The sequence below is a fragment of the Marmota marmota genome, unplaced genomic scaffold (genome assembly GCF_001458135.2).
Source record: "Marmota marmota marmota unplaced genomic scaffold, marMar, whole genome shotgun sequence".
Classification (NCBI taxonomy): Eukaryota; Metazoa; Chordata; class Mammalia; order Rodentia; family Sciuridae; genus Marmota; species Marmota marmota.
Window position 1 is genome coordinate 327076 of NW_026000170.1, and position 22049 is coordinate 349124.

Genomic DNA, 22049 nt, shown 5'->3' on the forward strand with positions numbered 1-22049 from the left:
TATTAATTTTTTTTTTAATGTGGTGCTGAGGATTGAACCCAGCGCCTTGCGTGTGCTAGGCGAGCTCTCTACCACTGAGCCACAGTCCATTATCTTATATTAGACAAAGGTGCCAAAAACATGCACTGGGGAAAAGATAGCATCTTCAACAAATGGGGCTGGGAAAACTGGAAATCCAAATGCAACAAAAATGAAATTAAACCCCAGTCCCTATAATCGATATTTTTAAAAGTGCACCCTAGCAGTAACATGGAAGATGGGTTGGTGGAGGGTGGTTACCCTGTGGCAGGAGACTGGTGGCTGTTGAGAATAACAATATTGGTATTTATGAAACACTTGCTCTGATCCAGGCATTGTGCCAGGTACTTTACAGTTACCACCTCGTTTAATCCTCGTAACATTTGTATGAGGTGAGGACTGTCAGTGGCTCCATTTTAACAGCAAAGAAACAAAAGTCAGATTAAATAATTTCCCAAGGTCATAGAAAGTTGGAAGTGAGATTTGAGCTCAGCAGCAGGACTCCTGACCACGTGTCATTGAAATTGGTTGAGAAACAAGCCCTAACTGTACCAATGGCGGCAGAGTGAAGAGAGCACAGAAGAAGGGATTTTCCCTGAAACAATTTTTGTGGGGACTGAGGGTTTGTGATAGGGAAGCTATCCTGGACTCCAGAGGTGTCTGGAGCCCTGCGTCTGCTCAGGTGCTTCATCAGCTGGGGGGAGATGGGAGTGGGGAGAACTCTGCCATTGTGAATTCAGGCTCAGAACAAGGTTTAGAGATAAAGGTGCTCACTCAAGGATTAATTATAGATAGGGACCATCCTGTATCCCCCAACTCATCCCCTCACCCATGGGAGGCAGAGAGGTACACATGGTAGGTGCGTATAAGGAAGAATTTGCCATGGATGTGACAGTAGCTGAAAAATTGAAGTCTCCATTAAGCATTCAGGATAAACAATTGATGACAGACGGTGAGAACAACTTTATAAAAGCATAACTAGTCCCAACGGCATAGCAAAGAAACCTGTTAGTCAAGTGTATTGGATAAGTCTTGCCAATACACAATTTTGGCCAATATGGGCATCATATTAAAACCCTGAGCACCGAGAGCATTGTTTTACCCTTATGTAAAACTTATGAGTTTCCAAGGGTTTGAAGGGGATTCATCGAAGTACTAGAATTCAAGGCACCCTTGAAGCTTCAAAAAACTAAATTTAGATGATATGAGAAGGTAATGTTTTCCTCCAAAAAGCATGTGATTTTACAGTTTTGAGAAAACTTAAGTTGAAGCTCTGTATTGCGTTATTGCAGGGGATGCATGGCTGTTGATATAGTTCTATTACGTTGAAGCATGCATTCAAATGCCCCTGATCCCCTAGTGATCCTATAACACAGGGGCAGGATGTGTGCAGGCCTCTCTGCATTGTATCCATTCTCAATAATGTGGAAATTTCCCAGAGGAGCCACTAGGGTAGAGAATGAGTCCAAATGACTTTTTAGTGGGAAAAGCATCCTTTGAGATCTAGTCATCATTTTATAGACGAGGAAACAGTCTGTTAGCTTTTAAATGTTGTCCTGATGTCTCTGAGGAACAGCTGACAGGAAGCTGCAGAGACTAAACTCCTAGCCAAAGCAGGAAGCTGGGAGATGCAGATTTTAGGGGCTGCTATCCTAAGGAATGCTTGAATTTTTAATCAGTTGATTATCCTGTCCTAAATAAGTGGTCATATGAAAAAAATCTCCTTTCCTGGAGCATGGTGCAAGTCCAGGTAAGGGAGAGGTGTTGTCCAATGGATGTGGCTGATTGCAGTATCTGTCAGTTAACCTTGGTAGGGACCACAGTCCTGAATGGGATGACACAAAGTTATTTCTGTTTACAGTCATGTAAAGTCTATTTTCTGTAGTATTTTTGAGAACTTATTCCCCCTCCCTTGAATTCAGAGGTAAAGAGAAATGTCATATGAAGTATTTTTCAAGATGGTAGACTATTTGGATACCAATATAAAGGGAGTAGGCGGGTATCAGAGAGAACTTCCTGGAGGAGGTAAGATCTGAATTTTAAAGGATCAATAGAAGTTTAAAATTGGTCAACAGGGAGAAGGTAACTGTGTGTGCCAGGCAAAGAGGTATGAAGATTATGGAGGAGAAACACGTGTGTGGGGGGAGTGAGGGGAGTGAAGATGTGGAGATCACAGAACAGGGGGAAACACAGGTGGTTCTGAGGTGGCTGGTGTGTTAGACAAAGGACCAGGAGTAGCTGGAGAGGAGAGTTCTGGGGAAGAAGGGATGATATTCAAAGGCAGAGAAATCAGTTTGCAGGTTCAGGTGTCATTCAGGCAAGAAATAATGGGTGTCTGAACTAAGAGAGTGATGCTGAGGAGGAAGAGGAATAGATAGGAGAAAGAATAAGAAAAAGAATTTCTGCTTCATTAACAGTTGGATGCAGAAAGAAGAGAGAAGGAGCAGGCACAGGCTCCTCCTAGGGTCCTGGATTGGCTGATTGCATGATGGTGGTGTCACTTGCTGAAACTGCAAAACACTGGAGGAGAGTGAGTTTGGCCCTCCAGCCTTGGAGACTTCTGTGAGGGGTATCCCTGTCGAGTCTTGTTGGATCTATGAAATGGAAGTTCTTCAGCAAACAGATGGGAGCTGAAGTTACAGTTTGGGTCCTTTCACTAGGCTAAATGTGTAGTCTGAGAATGGAGGAGACCACAGTTTAGAGGAGAAGGCTCAAACAGGAGGCTCTAAAGGACAAGTAGATGAACCGTGGGAAGAAATGGAGGAGATGGTAGGTGGAAGATCCAACAGAGGTTGGATTTCAGGGCTGAGAACAGAAAATAGCATCGGTGCTGGGGAAGAGTCAAGTTATAATGCTTTGTCCTTCTTTGTCTGACTTTGTACATTAGTCTTTGCAGTTAGTTTCCATGTTCCTTAGAACAGAAACTGTGTTGTATTTTTTAAAGCATTGTACTGATGTTGAACACAGAACAAATACTCTACATATTTTTTGGTTACCTAGTCAACCTTACTCTGTTTCTGTATTTCACTCTACAAGGATGTCAGGTTTAGGCATGATCTTATTTTTAATTTTTGTTGTTGGCAAATGGGCGCATTTTTATGAAGGTATTTATATCTATTACCAGTAAGCCCAGCATGCTGCCCATGGACTCATAAGTGACCTGAGATTTTAGTGTTAAAAAATTTGTCTAACATACCTGATCCAAGGTAGGTCCTGACCATCTACTCATCCATTGCTGTGTGCTTATGACTATCAGGAGGCATCATGCTAGTGGTCGGTTACTGACCGTCATTGAAGTGGAATCTAATTAGCTGTATATGCTTAAGATGTTCAGATTTAAGTCTGCTGATTACATTAGAAAACTGAGGCATTATAAAGGATTGCTTGGAAAGAGAAGATAGGTACAAATAAAACCCTTGTATGATTTTAAAAAATAATAATTATTTTTTAGTTGTAGGTGGACACAATATCTCTATTTCATTTTAATGTGGTGTGAGGATCAAACCCAGTGCCTCATGCACGCTAGGCGAGCGCTCTACCACTGAGCCCCAGCCCCAGCACCCCCTTGTGTGATTTTGACATCTGTACATTTATTATCTCTGTGGACCAGTGTCATAAAAAAGAAGTGCCTCAGCTGTGCTCCCATGTACACTTCTACCCTTGAGTTTTCCTACTGGCAAAGTGTGGATCCCCTGGTCTCTGAGAGGGAGGGAAAGGTGTAAGTTTCATTTAGATCTGAGGATCCCTCTTCATGTTAGGTAGTCATGAGTAATTTCTTATGTTTAGTAATCTCTTGCTGATGGCAGAAAAGATCCATTTCATTCTCACCCCAACCTAGTGCAGAAGAACAGAGCATATTTTTCTATTTTAATGAGTGTAAAATTAAGTGCACAGGGTTCAGAAAAACACCTAGAGCCATATGATCAGCATTTTTTAAAAAATTGAATTTTGCTCTTCTGAGCTGTCCCCCAGAGCTTTCTATTGAATATTTTAGGAAAGAGAACTCAATTCTTGTCTCTCTGCTCAAAGTAAGACATAAAGCAAGTTTTTTCTTTAAGAGAGTGGAGTCATTTCTCTGCTCTGTCACTTTACCTTTATGGAGAAGGAAGAAATATTGCACTGGGGACTAAAAGGAAGAACAAGGACTTAACAGCAAAATAACAAAAAACTCCTTTCTTAGAACCTGATGAAAAGAACCAAAAGAAACAAAATTAGAAGAGACAGTCTCATCAACTGAAATTTGGCCAAAGCTACCATCTTAAACCATGAATTTCAAGGGCTGTCTGCCAGTATAAGATCAAGTTAAAGGATACTAAGGTATACAGTTCCAGTGTTGAGAAGATGATTATGGAGGCTCAGAGGGAACCTACATCTTAGGGAATGGGTTGGAGACCACCTGTCTAGAAGGCATGCATGCTCTGTGCAAAGTTGGGGTGCAAGCAGTTGACTGAGTCCCTCTAACTCCAGCTTCTGGTGGAGTAAGGTGTGGGATAAGGACAGTTGGCAGGAGAGAGGAGAAACCATATAGTAGGAGCCAACTCTGTAGCTGAAGGCCAGCAACATCAAACAAAGGCCATTGTTCAGTATTTGCTGAACCACCAAACAAAAATCCTGCCAAATGTAAGGCTTTATTTTAACTTGATGTCTTATCAGAATGACCAGCTCATGCCCTTTTGAGGGAATAAGCCCAAGTCCCAAAGTGTTTGTCCCCATTAGGACAGAGTATATAATCCAACCCTCAACACACAAACACACATACAAATTCAGAGGCATTGGCTCCAGCAAACGGAATTCTCAGAGATGAAATTTCCCACTTGCAACTGTCCACAGCAAGCCACAGTTCCTCCAGCCCCTCTCAGACTGCTGAGCTTTTGAACTAATAATCAAAACCTCTACAACATACAGTTCTCTAACTTAATGTCTAAGGGAAGAATTTGAGCAGTGGTCAGGTAACCAGGAGTAGGATTCTACCCACTCTATTTTTGGATAAATGAGTCTAGATCAGTGACTTCCAATGAGGGGGGGACTATTTTTCCCCTCTTAATTGCCACAAACAAAATGTTTGAGGATATTTTTGGTTGTCATAACAGGTGAAATACTGCTGGCATTAGAGGTTAGGTATGCTGCTGAGCCTCCTACCATACCCAAGACAGCCCTACAACAAACTATCCACTGCACAGTGTCGGTCATGCTGAAGGTGAGAAGCCCTTAGAAATAAACTTTCCTTATGAAAAGAATGATTAATGTACAAAAATCCAATACGGTACCCATTAAATTCTGTGGGAAAAGAGAGGAATTAATATAACACATAAGATGGAAATTTACCCTAGAAAATAAAAGAATCATTCAACCAATTTATACTTTAAGGGAGGCTGAAGAAATGTTCACCATGAAATGAGAAATGAAAGGTGAGGTACTGAAGTTACAGAGTGACAAGAGTTATGGATTAAGTGCTAGGAGAGCACCATTACAAAGCACTTAAGACTGCATTAGGAGCTGCAAAAAGTAGAACGAAAGCTACAGGAAAAGCAAATCAGTGAGGATGGGGGACAAGCATGAGGGAGGAAGACAGGGAAAAAAAACAGGAGTGAACATAACCAGTGCAGATGGGGGGCTCAGAAGAGAGACCACATTTTATGGGAAACATGGGGAACATTTGTTGGTGTTCCCAGTGAGGAGCCTGGAATAAATCAATGGAAGATAAGAGCCAAAGGCAGCGGAAGACTTCGAAAGCTTTGATAAGAAATGATCATAAGCGATCCCAGGAAAAACGAGTAAAAATAAGCAAATAATGATTCTGATGAATTTAATGAACTTAATGAAGAAATGCCTACAAATTAACCATCAGGTTGGTGACATATACTTGGTTTTTCAAAGTATTTTTTTTTCCTAACTTTTAAAAAGTTTTTTTTAAAGTTCTTTTTATTGAAATATAGGAAAGAATATAAATCTTAAGTGTACAGCTTAATACAGTTTTATAGCAGTTATACCCTTATGTAACCAGAACAGAACATGACTAGCACTCCACAGTGCCTCTCATCCCCTTCCCCTGTGACTTACCACCTGTCCCCAACAGCATGGGCTGGCAAACTGTGTCCTGAAGAACAAATCTGGCCCACATCTGTGAGTAGAAATGTTTTTATATTGGGCTGGGGATGTGGCTCAAGCAGTAACACGCTCGCCTGGCATGCACGGGACGCTGGGTTCAATCCTCAGCACCACATAAAATAAAATAAGGATGTTGTGTCCACCGAAAACTGAAAAGTTAATATTTAAAAAAAAAAAATCTCTCTCTCTTCTCTCTCTCTCTTAAAAAAAAAAAGAAATGTTTTTATATTTTTAAATGGTTGAAAGAAAACCAAAAGAAGCATACTATTTCATGACTCATAAAAATTATATGAAATCCAAATTTCAGGGTTCGTAAATAAAGTTTCAATGAAACATAGCCATGCTCATTAGTTTATGTATCATATAAAGTTTTTTTTTTTATTTTTTTGCACTATAATATCAAAGCTGAGTAATTGCCCCTGAGGCTGCATGCCCTGCAAAGCCTAGAATGTTTACTATCTGGCCCTTCACAGTGTGTGCTGACCCCTATCCCAAGGCTCTTTTCTAACTTCTGACCACACTGATCAATTTCATCTGTTCTTGAACTTCATATGTATGGAATCATGCATACACATGTATGTACTTTTCTGGTTTTCATTCAGTAGCGTGTTTGTGAGATTGATCTATGTTGTATGTAGCAGTGTTGTTCATTCTTACTGTTGCACAGTATTTCAGTTTGTGAATATACCATTGCGTAGCTACTGGATCACAGATGGTCTTTTGGATTGTTCCCAATTTGGGGTTATTATAAATCATGCTGATATGAAACATTCTTATACATGTCTCTGGGTGCATTTATGTACACATTTATGTATTTCTGCTAAGCTTGTCTCTAGGATTGAAATTGTGGGTGTTTAGCTTTAGTAGGTACTATCAGTTTTCCAAAGTGGTTGCAATGATCTAAACTCCCACCAGCATTGCTGCACATCCTCACCAGCAAATACTGTCATCAGTTTCTTTGCCATTTTAGTAGGTATACCATAGTATCTCTTTGTGGCTTTGACATTTCCCCTGTTGACTAATGAGTCCCATCACTTTGTCATATGCCCTTTTCTATAGAGTATCTGTGTGAGTCTACTTGCCTGTTTCTCTGCTGGTAAGGATTATTTATTCTGGGTCTGAATTATTTGTTGAACATATATATTACAGTCCTCAGAGCAGAATGTTGAGATAAAACATTTGATCCAAGAAGTCTATACCCAATTAAATTACCATTCATGTTTGTAAAGGCTTCATTAAAACATTTCCAAATGCACAAAAACTCAAGTTTTGTGGAGATGCATTAAAATGAATAATAGATGTCAAAGTTGTGGTATGAATTGGTGCCAGCAGTGAACATTAAATCTGTTCAATAAAAGAAAAGTCTATGATAATTATTTTTCTAAAACAAAAGGTATTTTCACTCATTTGAAATAAATTTATTTTTATGTTAAGTATCTTATAATAGAGAAAGGGAGACATCTATGAGCAAAAGGCAAAGTAAAGGAAAAGATGGGAGAAATTGCAAAGGTGCTTGCTTCTGTTCTTCTAAAAGTCCCATTAGCGTTACCAGAAACATACTCTAGATTTTCCAGATTGCCAAAGGAGGTGCTGGTGAGAGGAAAAAAGAAAATACAATACCTATGGCAAAAATAGGAAAGAAAGAAAACAAGGAAGCACATAAACTTGGAAAACATAAAATAACAGAAGACTAAATATATAACACTAAACATAAATAAATTCACCTATTCAGTTGAGGATTGATAGCATTAAACAGCACTAAGGTGAACAAACTATTTCTCTATGGGAAAACATGCTAAGTGAAATAAGTCAGTCACAGAACAGCTGTATATATAGTACCATATATTGATCTGTGATTCCGAACACAAATATCACATAGAACTTGCCCCAAACTGGTTGTATTGGTTCACACATGTAATCCCAACAACTAGGGAGGCAGAGGCAGGAGAATTACAAATTCAAGGCCAACCTCAACAATTTAGCAAAACCCTGTCTCAAAGAGCGATGAGAATGTAGCTCAGTTATAGAACTCCTCTGGGCCCAATCCTCAGTACCAAACAAACAGAAACACAAAGCACCCCAACTTCGCAAAGTGTCCTCTCCTCTCTGGCACCATAACTGAGTTCAAGCCCATTGATGCCTTTTGTTAGCTGCATAGTAGATCCAATTGCACTTCTGTGCAAGGTACACATGGTGTTGTGTAAGTTCATGGTGGTGGTTTGGCAGAAGGGAAGGCAAAGCCATACCCAGAGCACATTGTTGATGAGCACAGGCCTAGTTGGCCTCTATGTTGCCCTTTCACCTTTCTGGGTTTGTGATGTTGCCTAACTTATTCCTGTTTCTCTGTGTTTCCTGTGGGCTGACGGTTAGATCTGAGTACTTGATTGGGTTCTGGTGGAGAACTTTTTTTAAGTGGATGATGCCATGCTCCTCATTACATCGAATCCAGAAGTATGCTTGTCCCAATGTTAGTAATGACAGTTGATCAGGAAGTTCAGCTTTTCATTGCTGTGACCAAAACACCTGATCAGAAAAACTTAAGAGGAGGAAAAGTTCATTGGGGCTCATGGTTTCAGAGGTTCAGTCCATGGTCAGCCAACTCCATTGCTCTGGGCCCAAGGTGAAGCAGAATGTCAGGCCAGAAGGGCATGGTGGAGGAAAGCTGCTCAACTCATGGTAGCCAAGAAGCAGAAAGAGAAAGGGAGGGGCCGGGGCATACCTCCAGAAACCTTCCTCCTCCAGCCTTGCCCCTGCTGCCTACAGCAGCCACTCAGCACGGTAGTTCTTCTAAAGTATTTATCCAGGATTAATCCACTAATTAGGTTACAGTTCTCATAATCTAATCACTGCACCTCTGAAAATTCCTGCATTAATACAAGAGCTTTTGGGGGCACTTCATAGCCAAATCACAGCAGTCACATGCTTATCCAGATCCCTATATTCCTTAAGTAAATTAATTTTTCATTAGAGATGACAAAGTGATAATTTTCTATCATTCCTTGTATATTTAAAAAGTGACACTTTTCTAAACATGGATGGATCTTGAAAACATGCTAAGTGAAATAAGTCAGTCACAGAACAACACATACTGCATGATTCCACTTATGTGAGGTATTTAAAATAGACTTGCAGAAGTAGAAAATAGAATGGTGGTTGCCAGGGGATGGGGGGAGAGAAACGGGAAGTTTGTTTAGTGGGTGTAACGTTACAGTCACACAAGATGAGAAAGTTCTGGAGATCTGCTGTACAACATAGGGCCTGTTGTTAACAGTGCCATGTTGTGCACTTAAAAATTAACAGGGTAGGCATTACATCAAGTATTATTACCAAAAGGTGGCAGGATTTGTCTTCATCATTTAGTTAGCTTCTACCAGAAAGCCAGGATTTTGCATAATTTTCCTTTAGTTATCAATTATCAGAATATAAAAGGTGGCTTAATATCACGTTTCCTCATACTCGGTGTGAGTGTGCATGTGTGTATACCTTTTAAAAACATTTTCAACATTTTTGAAATCAGCCTGTGGCTTGTACTCAGTGATGTCTTGTGCAAGTTGTTGGCCGGGCAGCCGTTTTGACACCAGTGCACACATGAGCTGTACTTCTGCCTTAGACCTTGAATTGATCGTTTCTTTGAGGATGCCTATTCCTTTTGGTGGATAATGATATTTAGAAATCAAAACTGGTCAGCTAGGGGTGCTTAAAGTTACTAGAGTGTCATTACTTTTATGCTCTTTGAGTAGAACCCAAGTTCATAGTGATTGCTACAGTTTAAAATAGAACTTGAATGTCCCCCAAAAACCCACGTATTGAAGGCTTGTGCTGAGCCAGAAACTTCTGGGAAGTGGTGGAACCTTTAGGAGCCCGGGCTAGTGGAAGAAAGGTCATGGGGACCTGCCCTCGAAGGAGATGTTGGTACCTTGGCCCTCTTCTTCCTCTCTCTGCTTCCTGGCTGCCATGAGGTGACAGACCTCCTCTGCCATAAACCACCCATGATGCACTGTGCCATCTCGGGCTCAGAGCCACAGGGCCAAGCAACCATGGGCCAAAACTTCTGAAATCATAAGCCCGATGAAGCCTTTCTTCTTTGTAAGTAGATTATCTCAGGTATGTGTCACTGTGATATTTATACTTCAAATTTAACAGAACAGGATTTTTACTTAATTTTTAAATTGTTATGCTTAACATCTCCTTTATCCTTAATATGTTAGTTCCTAACTCAGGAACCTTTAAGCACCCTATATAATATTGAATATACTAAAACAAAAACTATATGAACGTGAGATATTGGGGCGTCAGAGTGTGCGTAGTATATACACACCAGTTTCATACTAGATGTCCCTCATTGTCAGATTTCTTCACAGATCTTCCCCCGACACAGACACATACTGGGGCAAGGGATGCAGTGAAAAGAAGCATGCTGTTGAGACACTCCTTGTTTTGCCTTGTAAACTGCTACAAGTGGCTTTGGTTTCGTTTGGCTCTTGGAGCGTGTCTGCCCTGTGTGTCTCACTGGCCCTCCCAGAGAAACCCGACCAGCTGGTTTCCAGGTTGGCTTGGTTTAGGATCCTCTTTTCGTCTGTTCCAGTTGCTGGTTTGGAGTTGCCAAGATTTAGTTTGCATCTTCTCCTTGAAAATTCCCTTTCTCTGCCCTTAACCCTAGGAGTTTTGAGTTTTTCTAATGTGGGGCAGAGGGTAGTCACCAAAAGCTATATTAGGTTCTAGTTCCAGTGTAAGACCCTGTAGTCAATTCATAACTTTGCATTTTCTCCAGACAATAGAAACTGGAACAGAGCCCAGAAGTTCTGGCATGTTCTTCTATTCTATTTTCTGTATACCATGTGGTCTCCTAGCACCTATAAAGAGCTTCAGACTACTACCCCAACACCCACGACTTCACACTGTCTTTCCCTAAACCCCAGTCTCTCCCAGCCTCTCCCCTCCTCCACTCTTCACTAGCAGACATCTGTAAAATCTGTTTTATGGTTCAAAAAATGTAAATTTGGAGCAGGTAGCTTTTAACTCTTTAGTTGAAACCATTCATTCTTTCAGTGTTAAAGCCCTAGTACCTTACATCTCATCTAATCCTCTATAATTCTATCATGTGTAAATATTATTTCAACTGCTTTAAGGCTTACAAAGGTTGTGCAACTTGTCCATAGTCACACAGTTTGTTTGTCAGAGCCTAGACAATAGCAACCTATTGAGTTCATATTATGTGCCAAAAACTGTGCTAATAAGCCCTTTATGTATTTTACACATGAAGGCATGAGGATTAGAGAGGTTGGAACATAATGCATTACGGCTGCCCAGGTCTCTGTCTGCAAGATCTGTGTTTGTTCTTCTGTGCCCCATTAACAGTTACATAATGGATTGTGACCCATGCCTGATAGTGCTTTGTGTATAAAGTGCTCTGAGCGAGTCCAGTAGGGCATCACAGAAAGGACAGCACTTAAACTAGGCCTTAAGAGATGAGTTTCTCCAAAGGGAGAAATAAAGGAAGGCATTGTTGTCAGTGAGAAAACATTTGAAGACACAGGGATACTGTGCAGGAGCCTTGGTGGCCAAGGCAGAATGCAAGGTCAGCAGGTTTGTAGAGATGCCTGAATGGCAGGGACCTGAGGACAGAGCTCTGGAGTTGGTGGTGGTGGTCTTTCTTTTATCTAGTGTGGAATTGTCAGTGGTAAGTTGTGTGAGCAGATTTCTGTTTGGAGAGCATAACTGGTGATGTTGGATAGGATGACTTTAGGAGGGAGGGGACCAGTTAGGAGACCATGGTAATAACTCAGGTAAAGACTGTCCAAGGGCAGTGGGGAGGAACGAAGTGCCTTCATGAGCAGATCATCTGCTGGGTTGTACACATTGCTAACCATTAAAAAAACAAAACAAAAAAAAAAAACCCCTCAGGAATACAAGTGAAGTCAGTTTAAACTTGCTCTTACTCTGTTCTTAGTGTTGGTAATAATGTATACACCTTTATCTTATGTCTGTGTACGAACGTGTATGTGATTGTATATGCATATTACACACACTATACTGAGAGTCTGAATCTCCTTCTACTTAAGATACCTTAGAAATCATTTTCTCAGTATATTTGGAGCCTTCTAATTTTAGCTACTTAATATTTTATTATATGGGTATGCCATAATATTTTTAACCAGTTCTTAGTAATGAACATTTAGTTCTTTCTGATACTTTCCTGTTACAAATGATGATACAGTAAATATTCTCATACTCTTATTTAATACATATGCAAGTATAACCAAACTCTAGAAATAAATTTTTTTAAATAAATTATTTGAAGTTGCTGAGTCAGATTTTGCATTTCTAGTTTTAACATATTGCTAAATTCCACACTACTTGTTTCCTATAACCTTGCCAACACAGTGAGTTATCTGAAAGGAGAAAATTATCTTATTATAGTTTCATGTGTGTTTGAACCATTTGCTTTCTCCAAGATTCTTTTTTTTTTTTAATCCTTTTTTTCCCCCAAGTTTTTCTTATACTATTGACCTTATTTAGCTGTCGTAGCTCTTGATGTATTAAGGAAACCCAGTGCAGTGATGTTCACCTGTAATCGCAGGGATTCAGGAGGCTGAGGCAGGAGGGATTGCAAGTTCAAGACCAGCCTGGGTAACTTTGTGAGATCCTTTCCCAAAATGAAAAGGACTGGGGATACAGCTCAGTGGTAGAACACCCCTGGGTTCAATCCCCAGAACCACATACAAAGAAAAAAAGCGGGGGGTGAGGATAATATTAAGGAAATTATCCTTTGAGGGTTTGGGGGAGTGGGGAAGGGAGAAGAGCTCTCTGGGGCCCTTCTTGTAAGGGCACTAATCCTAATCATAAGGACTGCTTTCATTACCTCTCAAAAGCCCCACTCTAATACCATCATATTGGATCAGGCTTCCGCATACGACTTTGGGAGGGCACAGACATTCCACCCATAATGGGTTGTTTCCAGTTTTGACTGTTGCAAATTCTTTTATATGTGTTTTGATATATGTGACCATAATTTTTTAAAAATATTTATTTACTTGTATGTGGTGCATATTTATTTGTATGAGCGTGCCTCATGCACGCTAGGCAAGCACTCTACCCCTGAGCCACAATCCCAGCCCCTGACCATGATTTTTTTAATAGACACAATCACAAATTAGAACTCACTGCCTGGTTTGTTTTAGTTTTTTAAAAAAGAAAAACAACTATTTTGAAATAATATTACATTTATAGGAGAGTTGCAAAATGGTACAGAAAGTTTCTGTATACTCTTTACATAGCTTCCCTTACATACTTATGGTACATTTATGTATTTATTTTTTTTATACTGGGGATTAACCCAGGGATGTTTAACCACTGAGGCACATCCCCAGCCCTTTTTATGTTTTGAAGACAGGGTCTTGCTAAGTTGCTTAAGGCCTCACTAAGTTGTTGAGGCTGGTTTTGAATCCTTCCCCAGCTGCTGGGATTATTATAGGCATGAGCCACTGCACCCAGCTAGAACTTCATTCATTTTTAAGGCTGACTAATATTTCATTAGATGATACATACATTTAATTTATCTGTTCATTTATTGATGGGCACGTGTGGTGTTATCATTTTTTGGTTGTGAATGATGGCTATGAATGCTGGCATTTGTGTCTCTTTTGTAGTCCCTTTGGAGTAGCTTGCTGACCCCTGGTCTAGAGTGTGTACATAGAAGGGGAATCACTGGGTCACACAGTGTGCAACACTCCAGCTTTACTGGGTGTTAGTGAGCTTAATTCCAAAGAGGTTAGTCCACAGTCTTGATGACACTTAGTTTTACCAGATTTCTAAATGTTTGCCCATTTGGCGGGTGTGTAATGATGCTTTATTATGATTTTCTGGTTTCTGAAGGGATTGAATACATTTTCACATGCTTATAAGTCATTTGCGTTTCCTGTTTTGTAACATGCCTATTAATTTTCCTGTTGGTGGCTTGCCTTTCTTAATTGGTGTTGACTAATTGTTATCTTCAAATAATGCTTATTCTTGGTGTTTCTGCAGAACAAATAGTGGAGAAAGATGAAGGTCCTTATTACACTCACCTGGGATCTGGCCCCACGGTAGCCTCCATCCGGGAACTCATGGAGGAGCGGTGAGTGATGCACAGATGTCCTAGAAGAAATGGACGTGTTGACAGAATATGCCTCCCACTAGTCAATGTGCAGAAAGGAAGCCCTCACACCCATGTTGTGGCAGGTCAAATGTGGGGTGCTCACTTCCAGGAAGTCCTGGGTTTCTTTGAATCTGTCGGCCCTCCATATGCCCCCTCATTCCTGAAATATTTTTACTGAAGGAACATGGTTATGTGGGTGTATGTCCTGCAGAGTTTGTTTCCCACAGTCTGAGCTGTTCTTATCACTTTCCTGTGATGTCATTTAACATGCTCTTCCTCTGTAAGTCCTATGGTATGGTAATCAGAGCTAAAAGGCTGATTGGAGTCAGGTTGATTTTTTTCCCTGTCTTTATTCAAAACTACTTTATAGGTAATATCAATTGATTTCTGAATGAAAACATTCTGGACTCATGTCATACAATTATTTAGAAGTCCTGATTCCTTTTTTGGAGGAAAAGTCATTGAGGAAACAGACTATCAGCGTACCAAGGGTGCTCATTGCTAATAGTAGGTTGTTAATTGTTTTTATTTTTACTTAAAAAAATTTTTTTTAAAAAACTGTGAGTTGAACCTAGGGGTGCTTTACCACTGAACTGCATCCCCAGCCTTTTTTATTTTTTATTTGAGATGGGGTTTTGATAAGATGCTGAGGCTGGTCTCAAGCTATGATCCTCCTGCTTCAGCCTCCCAAAAGTCTGGGATTATGGGCGTACACCACTTCTTTGTTCATTGTTTTTAGGTCATTTCAGTAGAAAAGCCTAAGTTGTATCTGTGAGTTTTTAATTTTTGTTATTTGCTAGGGGTTAAACATCTTGAGTTTATATTGACACTCCCAATTCAAATTCAAGACTATAGAATATTTAATAGTTTTTTTTTTTTATTAACATGCAACTCATGTAGATAGAGTATTTAAATCTATGTACATTTCATAGCAGTTAGTAAATACCAAGTTCCAGTCTGTGGAGAGGTAATACATCGTGGTGGCTGAGAGCATAGATGCTGGAGCTATTCTGGGTCCAGTCCTGGCCTTGCCACTTACTGCTGAGTCCTTGGTAAGTTGTTCTCCTGTATGACTCAGTTTTCTCAATGACAAAATAGGGATGATGACAGAAGCACATACAGAGTGGGGGTATTGTGAGGATAAACTGAGCTGACGTATGAAAAACAGTGTCTGCTGCAAGCACCACACGGTGGGCAGTCTTTGTCCGCCTCGTGTACTTGTGCACTGATTGCAGTTTCAATAACAAGCATGAGCATTGTAAGTGAAAACAGGTGACGTGAACCCGAGCAGTTTTTGTGGAAGACTTGAGCAGCCTAGAGTTTCCACAGGTTTGGGAACCAGATTTTATCTGAGCAGGGGAGCCAAATGAGTCCTGTTGGCATAGTAGGGAACATGATTTAGAGCTGAATTTCTGTAAGGTGAGATGGATGGAAGTCTGCGATCTGCTGTGGTTACTGTTAATTTCTTACATCATCTGGAAACATTTATATTCAAAATAGATCAAAGACCCAATTGGTAAATTCCAGCCCGATGTGAAGGGCACTTCTGAGCCCATGAGAGCACAACAGATTTAAAACCGTGTGTATTGTGCATGCTTGCTTCCTGTGCCCACAGGCACGCATGCTACAGCTTCTATATTGGAATAAACATCATTTGACCAGTGGGTTTTTTTTTTTTAATATTTATTTTTTAGTTGTAGCTGGACACAGTACCTTTATTTATTTATTTTTATGTGGTGCTGAGGATCGACCCCAGGGCCCTGCCTCGCATATGCTAGCGAGCGCTCCACCACTGATCCACGACTCCAGCCCTTGGCCAGTGGTTTTTTTTGGTAAGGAATCTCAACATTATCCTTTGCCGAAGGGTAGAGAAATGTACAAGTTTGATCCAATATGGGTATTTGTTTTTTGCTTTGGCTTTTTGGGGGGCCTAGGGGGTACCACTTTTATGAGATTTCCAGGTAGTTCCCTAAATAACTTCTAGTTATGGAAGAGTACATTTCGAAAATGGATTAAGAGAGAGAGAGAGATAAAAGTTGAGATTTGTATATTTATTTTTCCCTCTTTGTTTTAAAAGTAACAGCCAACTGTAGATTGTTCAGAATCTGATCCAAGGGAGGAATTCCTCTTAAGACCAGGAATACTTGTCTTTTTCCTCAGCAATTGGTTTATTTTTATCTTAAGGACCTTGTCAATCATGTAACGGATTGCATTTCCATCTTTATGTTGGCTGCTAGTAAGTTTAGAGCCAGATTTTTGTACCCCCACCACTAGGAGAAATGTGATGTCCCTCCTTTGGCCATGGGACCTATTCAGGTTGCTCCTGAGTCCTTTTGATATAACCCTAAAGAGTGTCCAAATGTTTTGATTCTTCTTCATATGACAAAATGTTCCAGACTCATCTCAAAAGTACATGTAAAACCCCGCTGATTGTATTTTCTGTACCAAGTAGCTGTTCTTTTCATCACCTATTATTTTTATCTTAGAGGAATGTTATTAAGATCCTTTCTGGAACAAGGGAGGGGAATGAATGAATGATTCCCTGACTGGGGGCCAAGTTTATGAATCGTCTTTGCCATCTCTCTAGAGTTCTTTTCCCTCCACCCTTTCTCTGCAGAACCTTTGAAATTGTCAGGCATTGGCCAAAGTCAAGGAGGGGAAATAAACTGAAATCATCAAAGAGATGATGCTGTTAGTTTCTCTGGTACAGATTTGGAGAAAGGAGAGGGCGGTTGAAAGCAACTCCTTAAAATATCTCAATTTATTTATGGGCTTTATACCTCCTGGGTACCCAGGTCCTCATTGTCATAGATAATTGGAGTCAGTTGTCAAACTCAGATCTGAGAATGGTACGTTGCCCAGAGCCTTGTGTGTTCTATCTGGGAAAGGGATTCCCTGCAGCCTAGTTCATTAAATGCTTGTTCTAGAAATGAAGAACCAAAACTACGCTAGAGAGTCCTCTGAGCCTTGGAGGAATTGATCTCATTAGTGTGGTAGAGCTGACCCTGAAGAAATACAGCATTAGAGCAGTGGTTCTTCAACTTGTGCAGGCATCAGAAGCTCCTAAGGGCTTTTGAAAGCACATTTCACTGGGCCCCACTGAGTTTATGACCTAGCAGGTCTGGGATGTGATGTAAAAGCCTACTTCCCATTCCTACCAAGTTCCCAGGTGATGCCAATGCGGCTGGTCCTGGGACCACCCTTGGAGAACCACTGGCTAAGATTATTAGTTTCTCTTTAGAATAAGGTTCAGCCTGTCCTTGTTGGCTTAGTTTATGGTCTGGGAGTTTATGTAGTAGAAGGGATGTTCCATGCTAGGACAGAAAGTGAGATGTTTAAGAAGAAAGAGTGAAGTAAGAGTTGATTGGTTGTATTTAAACACAAAGAGACACTCAATTCTGTTTTTATTTTATGTATTTATTTTAAAGAAGTGTAACTGTTCAGGCAGTGCTTGGTCTTTTTATTTGATCTCTAATATGAAGCTTGCTGCAGGATGCATTTCTCACAGGGGTGGTGGGGAGGACCTGGGTGGAAAGCCAGCATCCGTGTCCTTGGCTCACCCTCCTGTGAGGAACATGATAGTCCTACATTTTAGAGAGGTTAGTGTGGTCACCTCGAGTTGTTCTCCCAACAAGAGATCCCCAGGACACACAGAGGCCCAGACCCTAAACTTGTGGGTGGCTTCCTGATAAATGCTAGTTCAACTGAAAGTTGTTCAGGAGCCAAACAAAAGCAGCACTGTGTGATTTTTAACTCATGATCCAGACCACACTATAGAATTCTCGGTGTCCTGACTAACAGAGCCTTCAAATTCTAATGCTGTAATGACCAGAAGCACTTCTCACCCCTTCACTGAGAACTCAGTGGAAGAGACAACATGAAACTCAGAAACCTTCAGTTAGCATTAAAAAAAACAACAACAACACCTTTTTGAATTATGAAAATGAAAGAAGACGCTTAAAAAGTCTAAGTACAGAGTGAATAAAACCCTCCAGCAGTTATTCTTCCCAGAATAAGCTTTAAAGGTTTGATGTTTACCTTTCCATCTTTCTAAACATTTACAAAAATACACATACTTATACAGAGAAATTTTGAGCCAAATGGGATCATTTCTACCCACTATTGTACCACTGGGCCCCAACCCCAGGCACTGCATTTATGTGGTTATTTTGAGGTAGTGATTCCTAGAAATGGAGGAGAGGAGATTAAAAAAGTGGTATTTTAATCACTATGATAACATTATGCTTTATTAAATAGTATGTTAAAATGTTTGCTCAAACTGAATTCATTACAGAAATACAAGAAAAGTGTGATTTAGATAGTTATGAAGTAGGTTGGGGTTGTAGCTCTGTGGTAGAGCTTACCTAGCATGTGTGAGGCAATGAGTTCGATCCTCAGCACCACATTAAAAAAAAGAAAGAAAGAAAAAGAAGAGCATACTAGTCAGCTTCAGTAGCACACACCTGTAATCCCAGTGGCTCAGGAGGCTGAGGCAGGAGGATTGTGAGTTCAAAGCCATCCTTAGCAATTTAGCGAGACCCTTTCTCTAAATAAAATATAAAAAGGGTTGGGGATGGAGCTCAGTGGTTAAGTGTCCCTGGGCTCAATCCCTGGTACCAAAAACAAAACATGTTAATTGGTCAAAGAAAAAAAACTAGCCATATGTCTCCTTAGATGTTAAAACTGTGTTGGATAAGAGTTAAATGATTCTTAGAGTTAAAAATTCTTAATAGATCTTTAGTAGGACTCTTCAAAGCAAGGAGTCTTCCCCAGCACCAGCTGACTTCATGTTCAGTAATAAATTACAAGAAACATTTTTGTTGAAGTGGAGAAATACACAAAGGTGTCGGGGCGCATCTGTCATCCCAGCAACTTGGGAGGCTGAGGCTGGAGGACCACAAATTTGAGATCAGAAGCAACTTAGTGAGACAGTGTCTCAAAATAAAAAGGAACTGGGAAAGTAGCTCAGTGGCAAAGTGTCCCTGGATTCACTCTCCAGTACCAAAAAAAAAACCAAAAAACAAAAAACAAAGATGGCTGTTGGCATGTCAAAAACATGAGGTCAGAGAGACAGAGATTGGAATAGAGGCATCGAGAGTAGAAAGGAAGAGGTGGCAACTGACCATTATCTGCAGATGTTATATTTTTCCTGAAATTAAAATGAGATGGTTCAGTAAGATGAACCACCACCGCTCCCCTGTGCGCTGTGTTTATCAAGCCTAGGAGGTAGGAACAATTTTCATCTCCATCTTACAGATAAAAAAACTGAGATTTAGAGAAGTCAGTAAGTGGTCATTATAGATGTAGAAAGTGGTAGGACAGGCATTCAAACCCAGTCTGTCTGACTTCCCAGGCTGTAGGTGAACCACTGTTTCTCCCATATAGTTGTGTGGACTTGGATGAGTCACTTCAGCTCTGAGGCCAACTATGATCTTGTCACCTCTGAACATGATATAGTTGATTAGATGGTCTCAGAGACCTGCAGCTCTGCAGAACTGTGTGTGTGGACCAGGGCAGTGGGTGTGTGCGAGAACCAGATGTATTTACTGTCAAGGGGAACCTGAAAGCCAGTGTGTGTGTTTGGAAGGGTCACTTCCCCAGAGGTCAGTTGGGGTGGCTAAAAGAGAAAAGTAAGAGTTTCCCCATTTATTTTCTTTTGTGCATTGGATTTATAAATCACTAATTCTGAGGTGGCTAAGCTAACAGGACAGAGTACAAGTGTCTGTGTTTAGCCTTTGGTTTCAGGACCCTTCTTGGAGGCTCACAGGTAATAATCAGGGATATTCTACTTGACTATCCCTCTGCCCTCGGACAGAGATGGGCCACATGGACAAGAGCAAAGAAGAAGCAGGTGAACCAAAGCCTGGGAACCTGGAGGTAGCCAGTGTGTCTCCAGAGCCTCGAAGCATTGAATAACGTTCAAACCTCTCTCCCCTCTCATGCCCCAACAGTAACCAGAAAGCCAAACTGAAGCTCCTGGGGGCCTGCCTTCTTACCATGAGGTGTTTGGCATTCCACTGAGCTAATGGTGGCCTCTGTCTCCTTCTCTAGGTATGGAGAGAAGGGGAAAGCCATCCGGATCGAGAAGGTCATCTATACAGGAAAGGAGGGGAAGAGCTCTCGGGGCTGCCCCATTGCAAAGTGGGTGAGTGTTGAGTCCCTGTAGCCAAACTGTTCCTTGCTCTCCTCACCCCTTCAACTATTAGGAGCAGCTTCCCCACTGGGCAGGGGCTGTAGGAAACAGGTATGTTGACCATTGGGGGAACTCTGGAGCCAGTGGTTAGGGTCATTTTCCTCCAGCATCAGCTGTTTGTCTTCATGTTGTCTAAATGCCAGCTCCTGGCATCTGGGCTGTCTGAGAACTGTTGAACATTATCTTGGTTCATATGGTCTTTGGTTCAGGGCTACAGGGTAGGAAAAAGTGAGCTGGAATAGTTGTCATTACCCAATGCCGGGCCCCATTGGGGACTCTTCGATTCCTCTGCCCTCTCTGTGTACTCTGGAGTGGCCAGTACTCCTGTCTCTCACTGGAAACTGAAGACTGATCTACTGTAATACAACCTGAGGGACTAGGCTGAACCTCTGAGCAGGGTCATGACTAGCCTTGCAACTGCCCGACTTCTGAGTTGCAGTTTCCTCCCAGGAAGCCTGGGTGTCTCAGCAGGGAGAATGTCACCAACTGAGACCCCGGTTAACCAAAGCAAAATTCTCCTGGTCTTGTCATGGTTGTCCACAGGGAGATATGTCAATAGCAGAGCATCTGTTTCTGCAGAACAAGTTCCCAGGAGCTGCAGCAAGGCCCTTCTAGTCTTGTGAGCTCAGCTGGGGGCTTAGTAAGGGTGCATGTGAAAGATGCTCAGTTTTGGGTGGAAGCTATTTATACTTAGAGACAAGCAAAATAAAGCCATGGAGGCATGAATAATAGAGGTTTAATATGAGAGGCAGATATGGTGCTATAGGAGTTCAGGGATAAGGACCTAGAGTGGCAGAGGGAGTGTTCAGGCTAGGTTTTCCCAAAAGTGGACACGCATGGGGCCATGGGTATTGGCCCATGTTTGGACTGGGGAGCAGGTTAGAAGCATTCCCAAGCAAGAGGGTCAGGTAGGCAAAGGCAGAAAGGCTGGGTGGACAACACATGACTGAGAGAGGGAGGTTGGTAGAATGACCTTGGTCAGCTTTTGTTCATCTGCACACATGCCTGTTGTAACTGTCATGTGCCCCAGGCCCCTGCATCTTTGCATTTAATGAAAATCAAAGGCATCCGAACTTCCAACTACCACATACCTATTTTTAGTCACTATTGTAGAAGTGTATGCAACAAAATAATCTGGAACTACTTAGCACATTCACAGGTATGAGAAACATGTTGTCCCCACCTTCGTGAGAGATGGTTGTTGCAGTGGGAGGTCTGATGTGGCTGATCCAAGGTGAAGGTTCTCTTTCAATAAAACCCATCCATGAGAGAGCCGCCCCCTCCCCCTGCGCTGGCAAGGTAGAGGGAACTGTGACCATCCACAGAGCAGGCCCAGCGGCCTGCTGAGAAGCAGAGCCGCCCCCCACCCCCAGCGCCTGCCAGGTAGGCGGAACGGTGACCACCGGCAGAAAAGGCCCAGTGGCCCACGGCTGAACAGAGCTTCCAATCACTCCTGCAAGGTAGGCGGGCCTGCGACCCACCAGCAGAAGAGGAGCAGCTGCCTGCTGAGAGGCAGAGCCGCCCCCTCCCCCTGCACTGGCAAGGTAGAGGAAACTGTGACCATCCACAGAGCAGGCCCAGCGGCCTGCTGAG

The 22049-nt window shown here is 41.6% G+C and overlaps 1 protein-coding gene across 6 annotated transcripts in view; it reads left to right on the forward strand.

Moving 5' to 3' along the window:
* The window catches only part of Tet3 (tet methylcytosine dioxygenase 3), a 104413-nt gene that overhangs the window by 58388 nt on the left and 23976 nt on the right, over nucleotides 1–22049 (forward strand). For all 6 annotated transcript variants that reach the window (XM_048787367.1, XM_048787369.1, XM_048787370.1 and 3 more), the window contains 2 exons: nucleotides 14152–14242; nucleotides 20315–20408. In XM_048787367.1, coding sequence (XP_048643324.1) covers nucleotides 14152–14242; nucleotides 20315–20408 — 185 coding nt within the window. The remainder of the gene's footprint in view (nucleotides 1–14151; nucleotides 14243–20314; nucleotides 20409–22049) is intronic.